At 40.7% G+C, this 19,260-nt stretch overlaps 1 protein-coding gene across 1 annotated transcript in view; it reads left to right on the top strand.

Moving 5' to 3' along the window:
• The window catches only part of GLCCI1 (glucocorticoid induced 1), a 44,146-nt gene that overhangs the window by 12,983 nt on the left and 11,903 nt on the right, over positions 1-19,260 (top strand). Inside the window, exon 2 of the mRNA XM_075587269.1 lies at positions 2,286-2,437. Within this exon, the coding sequence (XP_075443384.1) occupies positions 2,286-2,437 (152 nt within the window). The remainder of the gene's footprint in view (positions 1-2,285; positions 2,438-19,260) is intronic.

Genomic DNA, 19,260 nt, shown 5'->3' with positions numbered 1-19,260 from the left:
ATGGGAAATGTAAGTTTGCACAAGTCAAAAACAAGTATTAAAAAAAACAAAAAAACAAAAAAAAAAAAAACATACAAGTAGAAAAACAGGGAAGGGAAAACATTTGCCACAAACAAATTCTTGACTTTGTAACCAACAAAATACACTTAGGCCTCGGGCATGGTGCTGAGGCGCACTGGTGCTTACCAGTGAGCCCCTGCAGCCGCAATGAGAGCGGCTTTAGTAGGGGCTCGCCTATGCTTCCGCAAGCGCGAGGAAGCGTAGGTCTTATCAAAATTTTAGATTTTGCACTCATGGGAGTGTAGGTCCGGTCACGTGAGCACTTCACCCAATGAGGGCGAACTTGCTCCGTGACGTCACTGGCCCGCCCCCGGACGGCGCGCTAACCAAGGCTAGGGAAAGCACCCGCTTTCCCTCAGCCTCAGCGCGCCTCTGTACGGCTGCTGCAACCCTGGACGCAGCCTTAGTCTTCTAGTGAAATTGTGCTCAGTGATTGTTGAGTTTGCACCTTCTCTCAAAGTATCATGAATAACTGAGGTTGGTATTCAACCAACAACTTCGTGAATGCAAAACCTCTTAACCCAAAGCACCATTAACTAGATTGAAAGTAATAGACATATTAACACTTTGAATGTCTGCTGACATGAAGGCTTTGTGCAAATGGTGCCAGAAAAGTTCAGTTTCCTATTTATTGCTCTTGGTTTTGTCATTTAATCTGCTATGCATTAAAGATAATTGTTACCAGACACCGACAATGTAAAGGATTATGCATGCAGCAGCACCTAAAGTTTTGCATCTGCATGATGTTGTACTTTAGGCCTCAAACCTATTGGTACAAACACAGATGATTTTTAAATAAGTTGTACAGACTGTAAAATGTATTTCCATTTATTGAATCAACAGGCATTTTTCCCAGCCAGATTGCCCTGATGCTCCTCTAAAAAAAAATTAAAAAAAAATCATACCAGTATCCCCTGAGAATGTATAACTAAGTGACCAAATCTCATCTCGCGTCAATCTAGTTTTTATTTTATTATTATCCTGTCTGTACTTTGTTAAACTGTTACTGTTAATTTTTAGTTGTGACCATGTCTGAAGCACCATATACTGTATGCAATCTGAACCATAGCACTCTAATCACTAGTATCAAGGGCCCATAAACATACTGGGTGTCATTTACACACCTGGTACATTTTGCAAGGACTAGGGCAGCACATTGACCTGATCAGATCATGAAACAGATAGGACAGCGTCTATTCAAACGGGCTTTTCAAAGAGCAATCCAAACATTTTTATTTTTTTTCCCCCTAAACCCAGGATTGTACACGGGGTCCCTGGAGCTGAACCCCATTCATTTTAGCCTCAGGCACACCCTGCTTCCAGATGTATTGGCGGTAGCTGCTCTGCTTTGTTATTAGGTCTTTAACGTTTTCAAGCTCCTGTGTCACGCCTGCCAGTAGGAACTGGACGCTGTCACGGTTTCTATTGGTGCGTGGGAGCTTTAAAATGCCACCATAACAAGAACTCTGGTAGTCGAGCAGAGCGGCTACCGGCACCTCCTACAGAGGCAAGTATCTCCAGAAGCAGGGGGTCCCCAAAGATTAAATTAATACGGTCCAGCTCCAGAGACCCCCTGCTTCAATCCAGGGTAAAAAAAGGAAAGTTGATTGCTGCGTTCATCTAGGCTACGAAAAAATGAAGAGTTGGTACTTTGACTGACAACAGCTTGAGCAACTAGATATTCAATATTAAACCATTTAGTCTCCAGCATATTGGCTAAAAATCTTCTATATTTTTAGAATAAATGTTTTGTGTGGGTGGAATAAAGGCCTTTGTTTGAAAGGTGTGTGTGTGTGTGTCTGTCCCCCCCTCCCCCCCAAGCAGTGCAAGATTTTTGCAACACTTTCCTGTTTGGAATAATTTGTTGCAAATGTTCTCTGAACTTTCTGAGCTGTAAACTGTAACAATAAATAATATTACCTTTAGTAATGCAAGGATACATTGTAGCTGCTGAGTTTCTGACTGAAACAGCCATTGTTGGCCACAGGATTTTGACATGTTTATAATGGGACCACCAAACGATTGTCAGTTTAGGTAAGAATGTAGCATTATACATTGGAAGCTGGGAAGTAGAATTGTTGCTCTATATTACTAAAACAAGTATGTGTTGAATATATTACTCTTGAACATTTGGCCTTTTCCCTACATTTGCTACATTGTCTTGTTGCCCAATATCAAAAAGCCTCTGTTTTCGACTAATTACTTTTCCCTTCTGTTCCTTGCAGTAGAAAGATCAAAATCACAACACCTAAGAACATCCAATACGATAAGACGGACTTCTTCCTTGGACACCATAACTGGACCTTACCTGACAGGACAGTGGCCTCGGGATCCTCATGTGCATTACCCTTCATGTATGAAAGATAAATCTACCCAGGTAATGTTTCTAATCCTGTGTCTCTTGGTTGGACTTGTCCAACTGCATCCTGTATTCTATTAGATTTATTGATCATCTTGGCACTGTATTGGCATACATTGTTTTAATCATCTTATGGGTTTGCGATATTGTGACCTGTATTAAGATACATTGGGAGTCTAAAGTAAAGAAAGTTTCAAAGATGGGGAAGGTAGTTCTTAGAGTTGTCTTGAAAATGTGTTTTATATAATGAATTTTTGGATTATAGATGTTCACCCTAATGAACAAACATCATCTTTTTTTAACTTTATTTTTATATTTTGCAAAATAAAATACGAGGTGGGGGGGGGGGGGGGGAGAAGAGGGTGGGCGGTTGCACTCCATGCAGAGAGCGTTGTCATTTGTATACATACATGCATCCATATTAGTAATTTTTTCAGTCTGTGCGGGTAATGGTTAGGTCTCCTAGTAGAGGTCAGGTTGGGTTTTGCCATTCATAGGTCTACCAGGGGTCCCAAATTATTAGGAATCTGTTGTACCTGTCATGCACTAGGCTAGTGAGTCTCTCCATGGTCATTATATGGTTCAGATTGTGATTTACTGCTGTAATCGGTGGGGGATCGTTTGTTTCCAATATTTTGCGATCATTACTTTTAACTGCCGAGAGAATTTGTGTTAAATAATCCATATTCCTCTCCAAGACCTCTGTTGGTTTTAAGAGGAGCATGATTTTCATGTCCCATGGCAGATCTAATCCTAATATCCCTTATTAATTTTCTAATCTTTCCCCGGAAATTAGTTATCTTGGGGCAGGACCACCATATATGTTTGTACGTGTCCAGCTGACCACAGTTGCACCAGCACATGGTGGAGGCTAGTGGGGAAAAATGAATGTAAGCGTGCAGGTGTGTAGTACAACCAGAGAAGGATTTTCACATTCGTTTCTCTAACTGAGCAGCGAGAGACTCTCTGGATACTCATCATATATATCCTCCCAGTCCTCGTCTTCTAGGGGACTCCATATATCCTTTTCCTAGACCACACTTAATACTTCAATGTAAACTCTGATTATACAAATAACAATCGGCCTCTTCGATCTGCTGCTGGATGAAGGCCTCCCCAATGATCATCCAGGTACTGTGGATACAAGACCATTCTCTCCATGTTGCTCCATCAGATTTTCTGATTTCATCCCCCATGTTACTTTTGGTTGTCATCTTGGTCTTTTTGATCTCTTGGAATCCAGTTGAGTGCCATCTTTGCGAGATGTACGGCTGGTGCTGTTTTTTTTTTTTTTTTTTTTTCCCCTCTCCCTTTAACCCTTCTAATGTCAGACTTGTTTGGTTTTAAACCCATCATTATTTTCCCTGTCTCTGCAGGTAATAGCCAGCATACATCTGTCTGCTTTGCATTGTCTGATGCTGCTACATTATCTTTGTATTTGAGGTCCAAGTTTTGCACACATGAGGCAGACTACACTTTCCTTTGAGGCACAATGGAAGGTTCCCTTGCAAGATTGTCTTGTTTCTTCCAAATGTGCTCCATCTCCTTCATTCTCCTATTGATTTTTAATTAGAAATGTTTTCAACCATTGATACTTGCTGGCCAAGGTAGACCAAGTTTTCAACTTCTCGTTCTATTTAATTTATTTCCATCTTTGTAGTATTGGTGTGTGGCCAGAGTAGCCTGCCATAGTAATTGTACTCCATTTCACGCTCTCTTCCCCCCCCCATCCTATTAAAATGGGACATTGGAATATTTTATATGTGAAAAGTCCCCAGTGTCATGCAGGGGTGGACACAAAATATAGAATACTTTTTTGTTATGTGCCAATGGAGGGGGTGGAAGGAGTTGTTTGGCGGTGGTGTTCTGGCTAGCCCTCCTACCCATTTGGCGTGTCACTTTCACACAGAGACCCCACCCTGGCCATAGTGTGCCTTGAGGAGTAGGCATAGTACTGGAATGCTCTGAATAGCTCCGCCCCTAGCGTTCACTTCTGCTGCCTCCTCACCCGCATTACTCACTGTGACGGTAGGGGGTAGCCAGGCTATCAAAGGTTTAAGCCCGTTTGGTTACCCCTGATCTCTTTTGGGTTTATACTGGCAGCTCTTGAGCCCAGTAACTGTTTTTTCATCATGTATAATTATGCAGAAATAAAGTGGTGTTTTTTTTTTTTTTTTTTTTTTTTTTTAAATAACTTTCCAGGAGTACCAGCAAGCAGAGATTGCTGTGATATGAGTTTCAAGGGGGGTTTTGCGGAGAAAGTGTTGTCAGAATGTGCCTAGGTAGCCGGGGTCCAGAGTTGGTGAATACCCCAAAAATGTACCCAGAATCATGAAAGATTCCTGGATACATGTAGGCACATGGTTCTAGCAATACCTCCCTTTAAACACTTTTGCAACTCGCCACTAGGGGTTCCTTGCTTCAGCACAGACCAGAAAGGTAAATGGGGCATAGGGATGTGAGGTGTCCCTTAAACAGTCAATGGGTCTTTAGGTTAATTGGGATACTCGTTTAATGCCCAGGTCACCCAGAACCTGTATAGGGATTGAGGTGCTCCAACCATACTTATAAGGTTGTGAGGGGATTCTTAGAATCCATTCCAAGTCTATGCAATAGTGTATGGGGAATATAGGCTGGTAGGAAAAAGTACACTTTTCTATTTTATTCCCCATACTCAGGGTTTAGGTATGTATTAAAGGTGTATTTTATTAATACGTGTAATGCTATGCACTGTAAAGTTAGTGGGGTTCAGCACCATTATCCCAGAGACTACCAAACTTGGTGACGGTGAGTCTGCCAGGACATCAGGAGATGAAAACCACAGAGGATGTTTGAGGTGTCGGGTTGCAAAGTGGACAGGGCAGGGCACAGTACAGGGTCTGGAGAACAGACACCCCCCCCCTCTGTTGCGGGGGGGGAGGTGAGAGAGACTCAGTGGGGCCTGCTCAGTGGGAGGCAATGGGCTGGTAAGGGTAAAGATGGTGAAAGTGGGCGCTTTCCCTATTGGCCAGAACATGTCCTGCCCACAGGCTGTCCTGAGCCAGCTCAACCTGCCAGATGACCCCTGCTCTGATTGGCTGCTGAGAATGTTCTCATGCTTCTAATAGGGGGGTAGTATTCTGTGAATGAAACTCAGAGGTATTTTATACCCCTGCGCCAATCAGATTTTCAGTTCTCTGAAGTTCTCTAAGATTCCAAGCAGTGTCCAGCAAGTAAAATCCAGACCTCCTGGAGAGGGGGGAGGGGGTGACGCCTGGAACTGCACGCTGACGTGGCCGTCACCTGAAGATAAATTCTCAAATCTGCTCTCCTGTCTGCTGCCCTGCAGTTCCATGCAGTGTGTGCTGCGCGCAAGGTATGTTTACACTTGACTTGGATTGCAGCAACTTGTTTTTCAGCGGCGCGCGCTGCCGCCACTGTACAATTTTTGGTATAATGGCCTAACCATTAAGTCATCACTGCGCACAACTTCAGGTGACGGCACCCAGGGTTTTTCCATGGTTGTGTTCTGTTTTATTGGAACCTGTAAAGTAAATTGCATTAGTACCCTTTTTATGGCTTTATGAACTGACGTGTCACAATGCTTACTACATACTGGAAATAGAGGTGTTGTGCGCATCATGATTGCAGAGGTCTTGCCTCCAACTCAACTACTAATATAAGATCCTTCTTAAAACCACTGATAAAGCTTCAGTTCCACTTCTTACCAAGCAGTGGATTTGCAATCAACTGTCAGCATTTAGACCTAACCCATTTTGTACCACTTAAATGTTCTGCTTCCTCTCTCTCAAATCATTATATATGTACACAAAGTGCTGCTTAAAAAGAAAATGTAAAAAAATATATTTTTTTTTTTTTAAAATATAAAGAAAATGAAGGGTGCACCTATTTTTGGGTCCTTGCAAATAAAAATTACATGCTGGTGATTGACAGTGGAGTAAAAGATTAGGATAACAAAGGAGAACTTTTGTTGGGGGTGGTGGGAGGTTTAAGTGGAACTGATGTGTTTATAATCAAGTCATAAGACTCTATTCTACCAATAATGCCACCAAAGGGAAATTACTCATAAGTAAATGTTTGATAGGTCGCCAAGATAAATTCTCTCATGAATTCAGATAATGTGGTTTTGTGGGCACATTCCGCTTCAAATTTGTTTGCACAGAAGCTTGACGTTACCAGAAACTCATTTGTGAAGGCGTTTTATAAGGCTGTTATGAATGCCCATGCATAGAGATGCACTTTCAGTAGTTTGGGGCCAATCTCTGACCCTAAAATGAACACCCTCAAGTATACATAAGGCTTTCTCCTCATACTACTGAAGCTGTATACTACGTATTCAGACTAATTTATGGTCCCTGACACATTTTTACATGCCCGAATGACTCTGTAAAACAAATTATGCATTGTTCATGAACACAAAAAAACATGTGCCGATGGATGTTTGCTAGCACTGTTTTGAGAATTCATGTTTGCTGCTTTAGTGTGCTAGTTTATTTCAATACACGCTGAGTAGAACTTATAGGAGAGGTAGCGGTTCCACTTGTATTCCCTTAACTTCCTACTATTCAAGTAGTAAATATTGTTTAGTATGTTTACACTTCAAATTATAGTTTGGACTGAATTACAGCAGCAAATAAGCTTGAACCCATACTATAGTATAGTCTATCTTTTAAAACATTCTGATCGACTAGAGGTTCTCCACTCTCAAACTCAAGCTGCCCCTCCAACAGGTTTTCAGGATATTCCAGCCTCGGCGCAGGTGGCTGAGGCCTGTCTTAGGCTAAGGCTCCGCTAACGCCGCTGTAACGCGCGCCCGCGAGATTGGCGGCGCGTTCAGCCGATTCCCCGGTCTGCAGCTCACTGCAGGAAGAGAGACCATGGGGGCGTGGTGGGGGAGTGACGGGGGCGCGGCCATGACGTCACCCGGCAGGTTCGCCCTCATTGGCTGAACCGCCGGGGGGGGCGTGTTTAATCGCTCGACGCGAGTCCTGCTCTCAATTCTATTGAGAGCAGGAGCAACTCTCGCCCGAGCGCTGCGGCCCCCCCTCGCAGCGGGTCCGGCGCCATTGAGGGGAGGGCTCTCGTCCGTGTTTCAGACGCTGTAGTACGCAGCGGGGGCAAGGCCTAAGACTGAGCCACCTGTGCTGAAGCAGGGATATTTTGAAAACCTGGCCTGTTGGAAGGGGCTTGAACACTGAAGTTGAGCATCCCTGCAATAGAACAGAATCCGGCAGCTAACTATGTCTCACGTTTCGTGACTGTAAACCCCTTCCTCAGAAATGTTGTCGAGCTGTACTATTTGGTATCCATTGGCTGATTCACGATGGCAGAGGCACATTTTTCTTAGGATCAATTGGGCAAGATTAGGCTGGAAAGAGATTTGCATCTGTTGGTTATAACTCGGTATAACATTTAAAAACATATGAAGGAATTCAGTAATAGGATCAACAAAAAGAAGTGATTTTATTTATCAAAAGCTTTTTTTTTTTTCCCCCCTCTCTTCCCAGGAGAAATTGGGTTAAACCATCGTGCTGGTGGGAGTCTCCCTATGCATAACACCAAATTATTAGGGTGGTTTATGGCATACAATAGGCCCAGTGTACTTTATTTCAGATGTAAATGCTATTCAGTATATTTGGATGCCTTAAACAAATCACTTGATGGATTGCCATATTTCTTTTAGATTAGGAAATTGATCAAAAAGGTATTTCAACCCTTTATTTGTATTGAATGCGCACAGCCTTGGGACTTGGGTTCACCAATTTAGTTGGAATGCAGTCCATGAAATAATTTGTTTTAACCTCAAACACTTAACGCGCCTGCACATACCTGTCTCTGTAGAAACCACCTCACAAAATGCAGCCCTATTTCAACATGTCCTGCAATCATCTACAGTGTGTTGGTATCTAGTATAATTTCTGTTCCAATCAAACTCTTGCATGTACCAAATGCTCTGTTCCTTTAATTCCTGTGTGCTGCTTTCCCTCTTCACCAATGTGTCACTAGTTGGTCAGAAACACACAAACTTCTGGAGATTGGAGGAGGTGGGAAGCTTGGTAATGAGAATTCATATAGACCATTTTCATCTCAAACCTTTTAAAGTATTCATATGCAGAGCATAATTTGGTTTGAAAGGCCACTGTCCATGCACACATTATGTAATATAAATAGAGGAATCCATTATTTTGCATATTACAGCGGTCACAGGGCCTTTATTTTGCATGGTCACCGTGATGAGTGGAGGAAATGAAGCCATTTTGCAAAGGAAGCCATTTCTAAAAGAGAATGGGGGTTGAAAGCACCTGTGTTAAATATTTTGCTGTGGTAATCCACATTGAAGATTACGTTTGGTTGTACAAAATGAAATAGATTATTAAATACAGAATGTATCCATGTTTATAGTTCTACTTAGTGGCTGTTTGTTTTTAAACCCTTTCTATAAGTTCCAGGATCATAAAGGTAACTTAAAAAAAAATAATGCATAAATTGTGGGAAAAAGTTGGTAATTGGTGTATGGAATAAAGCTGCAGCGCTCCAAATAACCTCAATTGTATTTATACACTTTTTTTTATGTATTTAAAAGATCAAGGGGCCTATGCAGAGAGCAGCGCTATTTCAAAACTCGCCATTTTTTGGAGAAAATCGCGCAGAAAATGGCGAGTTACGAAAAACGCGCCAATTTTTTTTTTCTATTTCTAAAACTCGCCTCGCGGCTGGCGAGAACCTCCATCTCGCCAGTTTTAAAAATATCCTTATGCAGAGAGGCGCGAACGGCATCTAGCGGCTGTTCGCGCCAATAAAATGGCGCGATTGTCTCCTTTTTGCCTCGCCAGAAAAAGTTGGCAAGAAGCTGCCGCTCGCGGCCATAGCAAAGGGAAAAAAAAGGCGCGAATTTTTTTTAACACATTTCTGCAGCGCGCATCTCGCCAATTTAAACTCGCCACACGCATTCATGTTAAACATAGCAGAATTCGCACATTTCTGCATATGGAGAATAAAACTCTCCAAAAAAGCTACTTTTTATTAAACTCGCCAATTTTAAAATTCGCTGCTCTCTGCATAGGCCCCCAAGACCAGGAAGTAGCTAGCTATGATGAAGACCAATAGAGAGGGTGGAAACATTGGATTATTACTGAGTAGTAAACGGTCTTTATTGTATCCTTCGAGTGCTGCTGCTAGATTCCATCCATACCTTTTTTATGCTTATAATGTTTTGTGTTCTAACTCTGATTACTGCTAATTCTTCCCTGTATTTTCAGTGAAGTGATGTGCTCAGCATGGCTGAAACTCCCCTCATCCACGGGGAGCTCAAACAGTGGGACAGCTGGGGGCCGTAGTGTTCATTTTAGCACTGGGGACCCCCTGGTTTCCGAGATACTTGGTTTTAGGTGCCCCTGTTTCTTCTCCCTCACAGATGGCTGCCAAATCACGGGTCCATAGGAAGCCGCAACCTATGTAGTTGAGGCTCCCTGCTGAATAGAAAATACACCAGCACCGAAAACTGGAAGTATCTAAGGGACTGGGGGAACCCAGAGCTGAAAATAGCAGTTCAATTCCGGGGCGCGCTTCCCCACCCACACAGGTTGTAGTTGCGTCAACCAAGGTGGATGACAATACGTCTGTAGTTATGTAATTTGTGATTTCAGAAAGAAAACAAAGCATGAGTTACAGGAGTCTGATACATTAACTAGTTACTTGCTATATTTGTAACAATTCTAATGAAATAGAAGTACATTTGTCTTAAATTTAAATATGTATTTATGGAAGATTACATTTATTTTCAATGAGACTAGTCCAGGAATATTAGTATACAGTAAACAGATACAGCCAGTCATTCAGCCCTCTCAGTATTTATACAGCTGGGTATATTTTGCTTCTGTTTATATTGTACAGTATGTAATTCAGATTTCCATGATGGTAGTAAAGGGGACATTTTATATAGTGTATCCTTTGAGAGATGCCTCTTCCAGAAGGGATTTTTCCTTAAGCTGGAGGGGTTCACTTCTGTCAATTTGTACTATTGAAATGTGTTCTTGTAGAAAAAAAGGCAAGAATATTTGCATTTGACAAATGTCAGTGTGGAAAATTTGTTTCCATTTTGTAGTACAAGTTTCGTGTACAGCTGTCTGCAACTTGGCATTTCACACAGTTCATTAGCTTAATTGTACTTTTTTCACATGGACTTTTTTTTTTAAACACTTACACACTTGTCTTCTAAGGCTGCGTCCATGGTCGCAAAGCCGCGCCCCGTTGCGCGATCAATTATATGTGCCTCTATGAGGCTGTCTTTAGAGTGTGCTACCGCGTGCCCATCGGAGCACGCAAAATGAGAAAATGAACTGATTTCTGCACGACAGCTGGGTCACGTGAGCGGTTCGCACAATGAGGACGAACCTGCTCCGTGATTTTACAGCCACACGCAACGTCACGTCTACCCAGGCCACAAATCGCTGCAGCTAAAACGTGGGTGACGTTGTGCACTGCCGCGAGTGCTGGCTCACCATGGACCCGGCATAAGAACCTTTTTTTTTTTTAATGGTGCAATCCTACATGAGGCCAAATGTAACTAGTGGCATTTGTATTTTTAATAGGTTAACTTGAGGTCTCGTTGAAGGACATCTTGGTGAATATTTAGTCCAGCACGCAGGAGAAAACGACTAATATACCAATACTGCTTATTTGTGTGTTTTCAAATAAAGCCTGTAATTTTTTTAATAACGTACATACACACTTTCTGCGGCGGTAGCGGCGCAAATTCTTTCTTTTCATCCCTCTCTCCTCTCCCTCCCCCCCCCCCGTCGATCGGTTCCACTCTTTGCCGTGCGCGCGCAACGCCATTTATAGAAAGGCTGACTAACGTCAGCCAGCTATATAAATGCCGCGCGCGCAGGCACCATATAGAACGGGCCTAATTCATGCACGTCTACTGGTCAGGTGACTTACAGCTATTGGCAGATGGGGAAGAGCTATGTTTGATACTACTGATTTCCTAGTTTTGACACATCAGAACATCTACTTTTCTGTTCTAAAAAGTAATTTGATGTCTGGAACGTGTGTATTCTGTGCCATTGACACGTACTTTACTGCACATGCTCTTTTCACAGTGATTAAAATTGCACAAATGCAGCAGACGGAGAACCCTAGGTTGTCGAGGTAATTATAATGCCGGTTTCTTTCTGTATTTGTTCTTGCTAAAGAAAATGATCGGTGCTGGGTGACTCTTGGTGGAGCATTAATTCCATAGTTGTTTCCTAAAGTGTCATCATAAAAACATGCAGTCTCCCCTGAAGCTATTTCTGGGCAAGGCTTTTGGAAACTTCTTTCAACCTAAGTAGGCAGCAGTTGAAAGGGCAATTTACCATTCAAATATACTGGCAAACTGTAGGTTCCCAACTTCTGCAATCCTGGACATTTTGTATTTAATTTAGATTTTCTAGAAACACAATTTTCTTTTCAATTTTGCATTACTTGGTGCCTTTAGTATTACCACAGTTATGTTTTGCATGACCTTTTTATTATGTGTATATGGTATTAGTGGGGGGTGTCCAAAGTAGGGAGAGTTCAATGTAATTCTTGATGCTCTGGCAACACAACTTTGTGATCTCTACATACCTCCCCCCAACCTGTCTGCACCCTGCTCTTGGCCTCCCTCTCCCCCCACCCTCCCTATAGCAACCACCCTCTCCTTCGCTGCCCTGGATCTGCCGTCGCCTCCTATCTGCCATTCACAATTTCTCTAAGCAAGTCAGCCACTGAGTCTATATGGTTGTTTGTTGCCCAGTGCAATCAAACCCCCAGGCCCTCATTAAACAATATTAGTTAAGACAAATCAGAGTCATCTTGTGCGTCATGGGAAACTGCTATAATACTAGTGTATCTAGTAGTAAGCCTAAGGCTGAGCGTATAGTGCCCGCGACGTCGCCGCTAGCGAAAGTTGTATTTCGCTTTGCGGCAGCGTCGTGGGCGACCAGGCCATTGATTGGTTCAGGGGCTGTCACATGAGGCGACAGCCGCTGAAAAATCAGATATTGCCGGCTTAAAAAAATCCCGTCGCTTTTTCTCCGTCGCGCTTACGAGAAACGCACGTGGCGGCGACGCATTTGTTTTCGGGCGATATCGTGTTTCCGGCACTATAAGCGCAGTCTAATGGTGATGAGTCTCACACTCTACTTGTTTGCGAAGTGTACAGTGCTAAAGATATTATTCTCATAAAGCACTATACCCACTACACGTGTGTGGCAATATACAGTTCCCATCACTTTAGACTGTTGCATGTGTATGTATGTGCTCAAGTGGTAGGAGGATCACATCACAGTGAAGATAATACAAGCCAAATACTGTACATAGCGCCACTCACTCCTCCATTATCCGCATACCCTGATTCAGTCTACTTACTGCGCGTCTCTTAGACTGATGTAGCCCGGTAGGATTCACACAGTGGGAGTCCCATTAAGAAGCAGGCACTCCTGCTGTGTTAATCCTGATGAGCCTTACCCCCTGCCAAGCACTGTGCCGCAGATGGCCAACTCTTGCCAGAGAGTGCACCATTACATGCCGTGTGTTTCCTTTCTGATGCCATAAAAATAATACTCTCATATCTGTGAGAAACAAACTAGCTGCTCAGAAAACAAGGTTCTATATATATATATATATATATATATATATATATATATATATATATATATATATATATATATATATATATATATATATATATATATATATATATATATATATATATATATATATATATATATATATATATATACACGGCATGAAGAGTGGCCATGGTCATTTCTCTTGTTTGTACCATGGGTGACCACTACCCAATTTCAAATGGCTTCTTATGGTTAAATCGACTCTGATGCTACAACCACATCTCCTACTTTTGCTAATTGTATTGGGTGCTCTGTTCTTGCCCCCCCCCCCCCTTTTTTTTTTTTTTTTTTTTTTTTTTTTTAAATGTACAGCTTAATTTGGGATTATGGTGTACAGTACTAATAGCAATGATTTTTATTTGGTGTTTTGATACCCTTTATCTAAAGTGTGTGGTGTGTGTACAAATCATATAAAATATTAACGAGGTTACAGGACTGAAGACCTGCTTTTGTGAGCTACAAGTATACCTTAGTTTTTCTAGGCTTAAATGCAATTTAATTATGTGAAGTAGGGCATCTTCTTTAGGAGTGATCCTTTATAATGCATTTATAAGTGATTATTCATTAAACCATGGCAATTCATTCTGTACCTTGGTGAATAACCTGATTTTTAGAAATGGGTTTTGTCATGTAGCATAACGGAGACATTTGCTCTGACCAGACTGCTTTCAGCCACATACCATATACAGCAGATTTCATCAGTGTCCTTCCTATTCAACTCTGCCACAGAAGGCTACATAAATAATTTGAATGGAAACCCTGAAGGATTCAATGTAATAAATGAGCAGCAAAGGAAATCCAAGTAGATTATTTTATCTCTGGTAGTGCTGAGTTTGAAAGCCTTGACCTAAAAGTCAATAGCTGGGCTAAGAAAATTCACAAGATGTTTTGTAACTTTGAAATCAATCCAGGAACTGTGCCAAGATGTTTTGGGGTCATTATAAGAATGTAACATTAAATAGATTTTGCAAAATGGCACCAAAACGGCATATATTTTTGGCCTCATTTTGCTGCTGAGACATTGGATCACACTTAAGTAGAGATTGTTGGGAAAGAACCTTCGTATGAACATTCGGGTGTTAAAAAAAAAAATATATATCTATCTATATCATAGCATTGTCTGCAGGGTCTAAGGAGGGTGGGTTTAAATGTGAAAGTTTGACATGTATGCGTTTTTATGATGGAGTATAGATTAGAATATTTTGAATGTGTTAAAGTGCTTCATTTGACTACTCGACAGCATCACTGTTTAGACAACAGCCATTTCATTCTCTGCGGCTACAATGAATATGGTGCAGATTTGTGGTGTCCAAGCAATCTCCCACACAGGAACACTATGGCACGCGTACGCCTGAATTATTTCAATGTATTGCATTAACATTTTCCCTTGCAGTAGGATTCCATACATGTTGTGTATGGATGTAGCTTTTTATTTTCTGTAGGCATGCAATGAGCTTTCCCATATTGTAAAATGTGTACCACATATTCAATGCTGGGAAATGGTGTGTTTCCTCTTCAAATTTGTGTCCTCAATCTTATTTGGTTTCTCCCTTTCCTCATCAATGTTAAAAGTCCACCTTTTTTCCCCTGTGATGCCAGTAGTGGTTTGTAAGCTGAGTTGATGTGCTGTTACTACAATACTGTCATAGGCTATTTACGAATGGAGCACTAACAATACTTATTTGGTAATGCATCATTGATATATAGAGGATGAATGACTGGAGTCTTGTGCTGACTAAACCCTGGGCCTATTCCGTGCCCCTTTCCATAATTACTTAAAATAGAGCAGGAAGAACCAGCAATGTGCTTGTCCTTGGCTATAAAGTCACTACTGTAGTAGAGAATTCCTTCTGTACAATGTGGTTTGCCCTAGATTCTGAAATTGGGACATCTGGCATCTTTGTAGGACTAATGTATGTTTGGACTACAATATGACATGACACAAATATCCTACGCACTGAGAAATTAATCCATATTAAAAATGGCAACAAGTCGCTCCTGAATATCATCACATTTTATTTATTTTTATACAGTAGGCTGTTAGAATTGATGGTTCTGCTATGCTGCACTTGGGATTTAGGGGAGCTATTTCAACACAGGTTGGGACTGAACATTTAAATGAATGTCAAAATTGACACTGTACATCCTGAGGAAACCATGTTGAAATGTACTGTATTTTACCAGGTTCATCTATATAAGGGTTAAAGAAAAGGCAAAAATGTAAACTTTTTGTTAACCCCTTCACTCCTAATTGATCCAGCAAAGTGTTGAGTCCATCTGGCTTTGAGGGGGGGTCCGTTCTAATGTGTCCTACATAGAAACCTAGAGTGTTTTGAATGATAAAGTATTACACTTTACAATCAGTATTCTTTGCTGAGACCTTAAAACAGCAGTGGTTTTTATTTTCTTGGGGATGACAGTTCTGTTTCAATTTAAATCTAGCATCCTCACCATGACCTTGCTTTGACACAACCTTATTACATAGTTAAGTAGTAGATGAAGTTGAAAAAGAGGTTCAACATGTTACATTCAGATGACAGTTCCTACATTTGGATTTACAGTATTTTGATTCAGAGGAAGGCAAACAACCCCATTGACACATTTAATGTCTGAGAAGCGAAAAAAATATTTTCTTCCCGACTCCAATAATGGTAATCAGATTTCCCATGTTTATTTGTCTGATATATCCCTGCATACCTTTCCTTTCTAAATATGTCCAACTTTTTTTTTAATATACAGTATGTCTATTGTATCTGCCATCAGTCTCCATGGGTAATGAATGCAAAACTTTTTTAGCTACCCTTACTGTAAAACAAACAAACACTTTCCATTGTTGCTGGTGCTGTATGTATGTATGTATGTATGTATGTTTCCTCCAACCTTACGGGGTGACCTCCATGTTATTTGTATTGTCCGATTCTTGAGGTACTACTCCACTTAACCTTAGACTAACCTGAAAAGGTTTCATTTATGGCAACTACCTATTCTTCAACTAGTCTTCAATCAAAATATTTTTACCAAGTCCAAATTGCTTTCTTTTGTATACTAACTGTGTGTGTCCGTGTCAAAAGCCTTTGCAAAATCCAAGTAGACCACATCAACTTCATTACCATGCTCTAAATTCCTACTTGCCCCCTCAAAGAAACTAATAATATTAGTTTGGCACGACTTATCCTTCATCAATCCATGCTGACTATTACTAATAACTTTGTTATTGGGTATTCCTGAATATTATCTCGTACTAAACCTTCAAGTAACTTCCCCACTATTGATGCCTGGCTTACAGGTCTGTAATTCCCCTGTTGCTGAAAATGGAGTTCTGAATATGAAATATAATTGTCGCTATTGATGAACTTGGAACTTGCCATCAAGGTCAGGTGTTTTATTTACTTTAATTTTATCAAGCCACCTATGTACTTCCTTGGTTCACCAATTGCTTGTTCATAATAGAGGTTGTGGCTTTATCGTTTTTTGCAACATTTTGGGATGGATTCCTCCCTGGTAAATACAAAGGCAAATAATGTATTTAATGTTTGTCTTTTCCTTCTCTCCAATCTGCCTAACCATCTCACACTAAAAGGGTCCTATATTTTCTTTACTAATCTTTGTTAGGGTACTTTAATAACTTTTTAGGGTTGATCTTAATTTCTATTGCAATCCTCCTTTCATTTTCAATTTGTGATAATCTGATTACCCTTTTGTAACTTCTTGCGTTCCTTATAGTTCTGATGTCTCCATCCCTTCTGATTTTTAAGAATCTAAATGTCCGCCTCTTCATTTCCATTTCCTCCCCCACCCTTTTTATTTTTATTTAGTCACACTGGTTTCTTTTACATTTATTACCCAAGGGTATAAACTGAAGTATCTGAACCCATATGGTTTTTGATTAAAAAATATAAAAAATATATATTTTGTAAATGAGACCATTATAACAGTTTCCCAAGTGGTTCCTGCCTTGAATATTTGTTATTACTTCTACGTCTACATTGTTGGGCATTACCTATTTTTTTTATTTTATTTTTTAATCCTACCAATCTCCTGATTGATTCCTCAATTTGGGTCATGTAATTCTTTCATCTCCCCCCCCCAAAACCTGTTTAGTTGTAAGACTAGTTTCATTGGTCCCAGTCTGTCTGGAGAATTAAAATAATCGGTTATGCAACTATAGCCTTGTTTTGATGCCTTCTCAATCGTACAGATATTTGGTGGTTTATAGCCTATCCCTACAAATATTTTCTTTGTACCATTGTTACAAGGTAATGACTACTTGGCATTTCAGAATTTTTGATCCAGGGTGGATTTAATCATCCACCCGTGTTACACTGCTGGATGAAGGCCTCCACAATGATCACCCAGGCACTGCGGTTGCAAGCCTCTTCAGGTTGCAAAAAGTTTTCTGATTTTCATCTTACTTTTTGGTCTTGGCCTCTTAACTTTGGAATGCAATAGAGTACCATATTGGTCTCTTTGGGTAATACCCAGCATACATCTTTCCATACTTCAAGTTCTTAAGCTTCTGAATTATCTTCACCTCTAGGGTCCAGTTTCACATACAGATGTGAGCACGGGCAAAATTCATTGTTCAAAACTTTCCTTCCTTTTTTTTTTTTTTAATTTTAATATTTTTTTTTTTTTTTAGGCACAGTGGAAGATTTCGATCTCTGCAAAGCCAGTATATTTGTTGAACATCACGAGGGGCGTCGGGGGGGGGGGGGGGGGCGCTGGTGGGAGGAACTGCTTTAAACTTTTGTCGGAATTTATTAGCTGCCAATTTGTATTAACTTTTTTTTTCCTGAAAGCGTATGTACAGGTATGTATTTATCACAGAGCGAGGAATCAAATATTTTGCATGCACCAGCATACTGATAGCAGGTGAAATATATCGTGGTGATATTTTAAAAGTTGGTGAAGGACATTTACAAAGCCTAATAACTGCATATGGATGCATCCCCCCTTTTTTTAAATTTTTTAAAATTTTTTTTGGTATCTGAAGACCTGTGATCTGAATAGAAATGTCTTATGTAGAATTGGTGTATATTTTATATAGTGTGTGTGTGTCTCTTTCTCTTTATCAGTTGAGACAATGGTATTTTCCATTACAATATGTGAAAACTCTATAAATCTTTGCCGTTTGGTCAAGCAAGTAATGATCTGAACAGTGAGCACAGTATCCTTGCATAACCTTGGCAAAACAAATCCTGCTCAGTACAGGGACAGTTCATAACATGGCCTGTTTAAGGGGTTAAAGCTGGGTGATGGCTTGTTTTTATATCTATATCACCCATAAGTATTAAAGTTTGTAAACACGGAGCTGTGGGAGACTTGATTTTCCTCCAGCACCTCCATATTTTTTTGTGTGTGATCACTTGTGCTGATCACGAGTTGCACAAAGACTCGCGCTTTCCCTCCCTCCTTATCTATATTGGGCCACTAACAGTGACAGGGTGGGGTAGAGACTAGGTCAATATATAACCAACAAACAGCCCCCCTTTAAGAGGCCCTAATGGATGTCTTAATTTTAAAAAACAAACCTAAACGCCCAAATATTTTGCTTTGCGTATGATTGCCATACATACCACCTGAACAGTGTAATCTCTTTACTGCTGTGGAGGCCTGGAATGTGTTGCAAGCAGAGGTAGCAGTGGTGAAGAAGACGTATCCAGTTATTCCAAAAGTGGTGGTTTATTTTTCATTAAAAGCAAATTAACAGTTAAAATTTGTAAGCCATTACTTGTAGACCTTCCACATTAAGAACCATAAGTGTTAGATGTTTTGACAACTGTTTCACCTGTTCTGGTGCGCGGCATACTGTCAGATTCCCAGCACGTTTCCCCTCGATCATTTAAAGCTGCAGTTCAGTCTTTTTATTTTTTTTACTTCAATAGTTTTATGTGTGCAATCTCTAATTACCTAAAGAACTGCATAGCTGCAGGTCAATTCGTTCTCCATGTATTGATAGGTCGAAATTTGGTGACGTAATTAGTGAAGGGATCTGTTTATATTCTGCTTGTCTGTCAGTGGAAGCTCATGAATATTCATGAGCAATTCTGCACTGACATGTGCTAGAGGGAGGGCAGGGCTGACAAAGGGGTGTGCCAGGGCTTGTGACAGGACATGAAGGGGCAGTGCCTTAGCAAATGGCTGTTAAAATAGAATACAAAAAAATTGGTCTTTAAAAGTTGT

This window comes from Ascaphus truei, chromosome 2 (assembly GCF_040206685.1).
Source record: "Ascaphus truei isolate aAscTru1 chromosome 2, aAscTru1.hap1, whole genome shotgun sequence".
Taxonomy (NCBI): Eukaryota; Metazoa; Chordata; class Amphibia; order Anura; family Ascaphidae; genus Ascaphus; species Ascaphus truei.
Note: the sequence above shows the minus strand (reverse complement) of the source record. Positions and strands in the feature narration are given on the sequence as shown.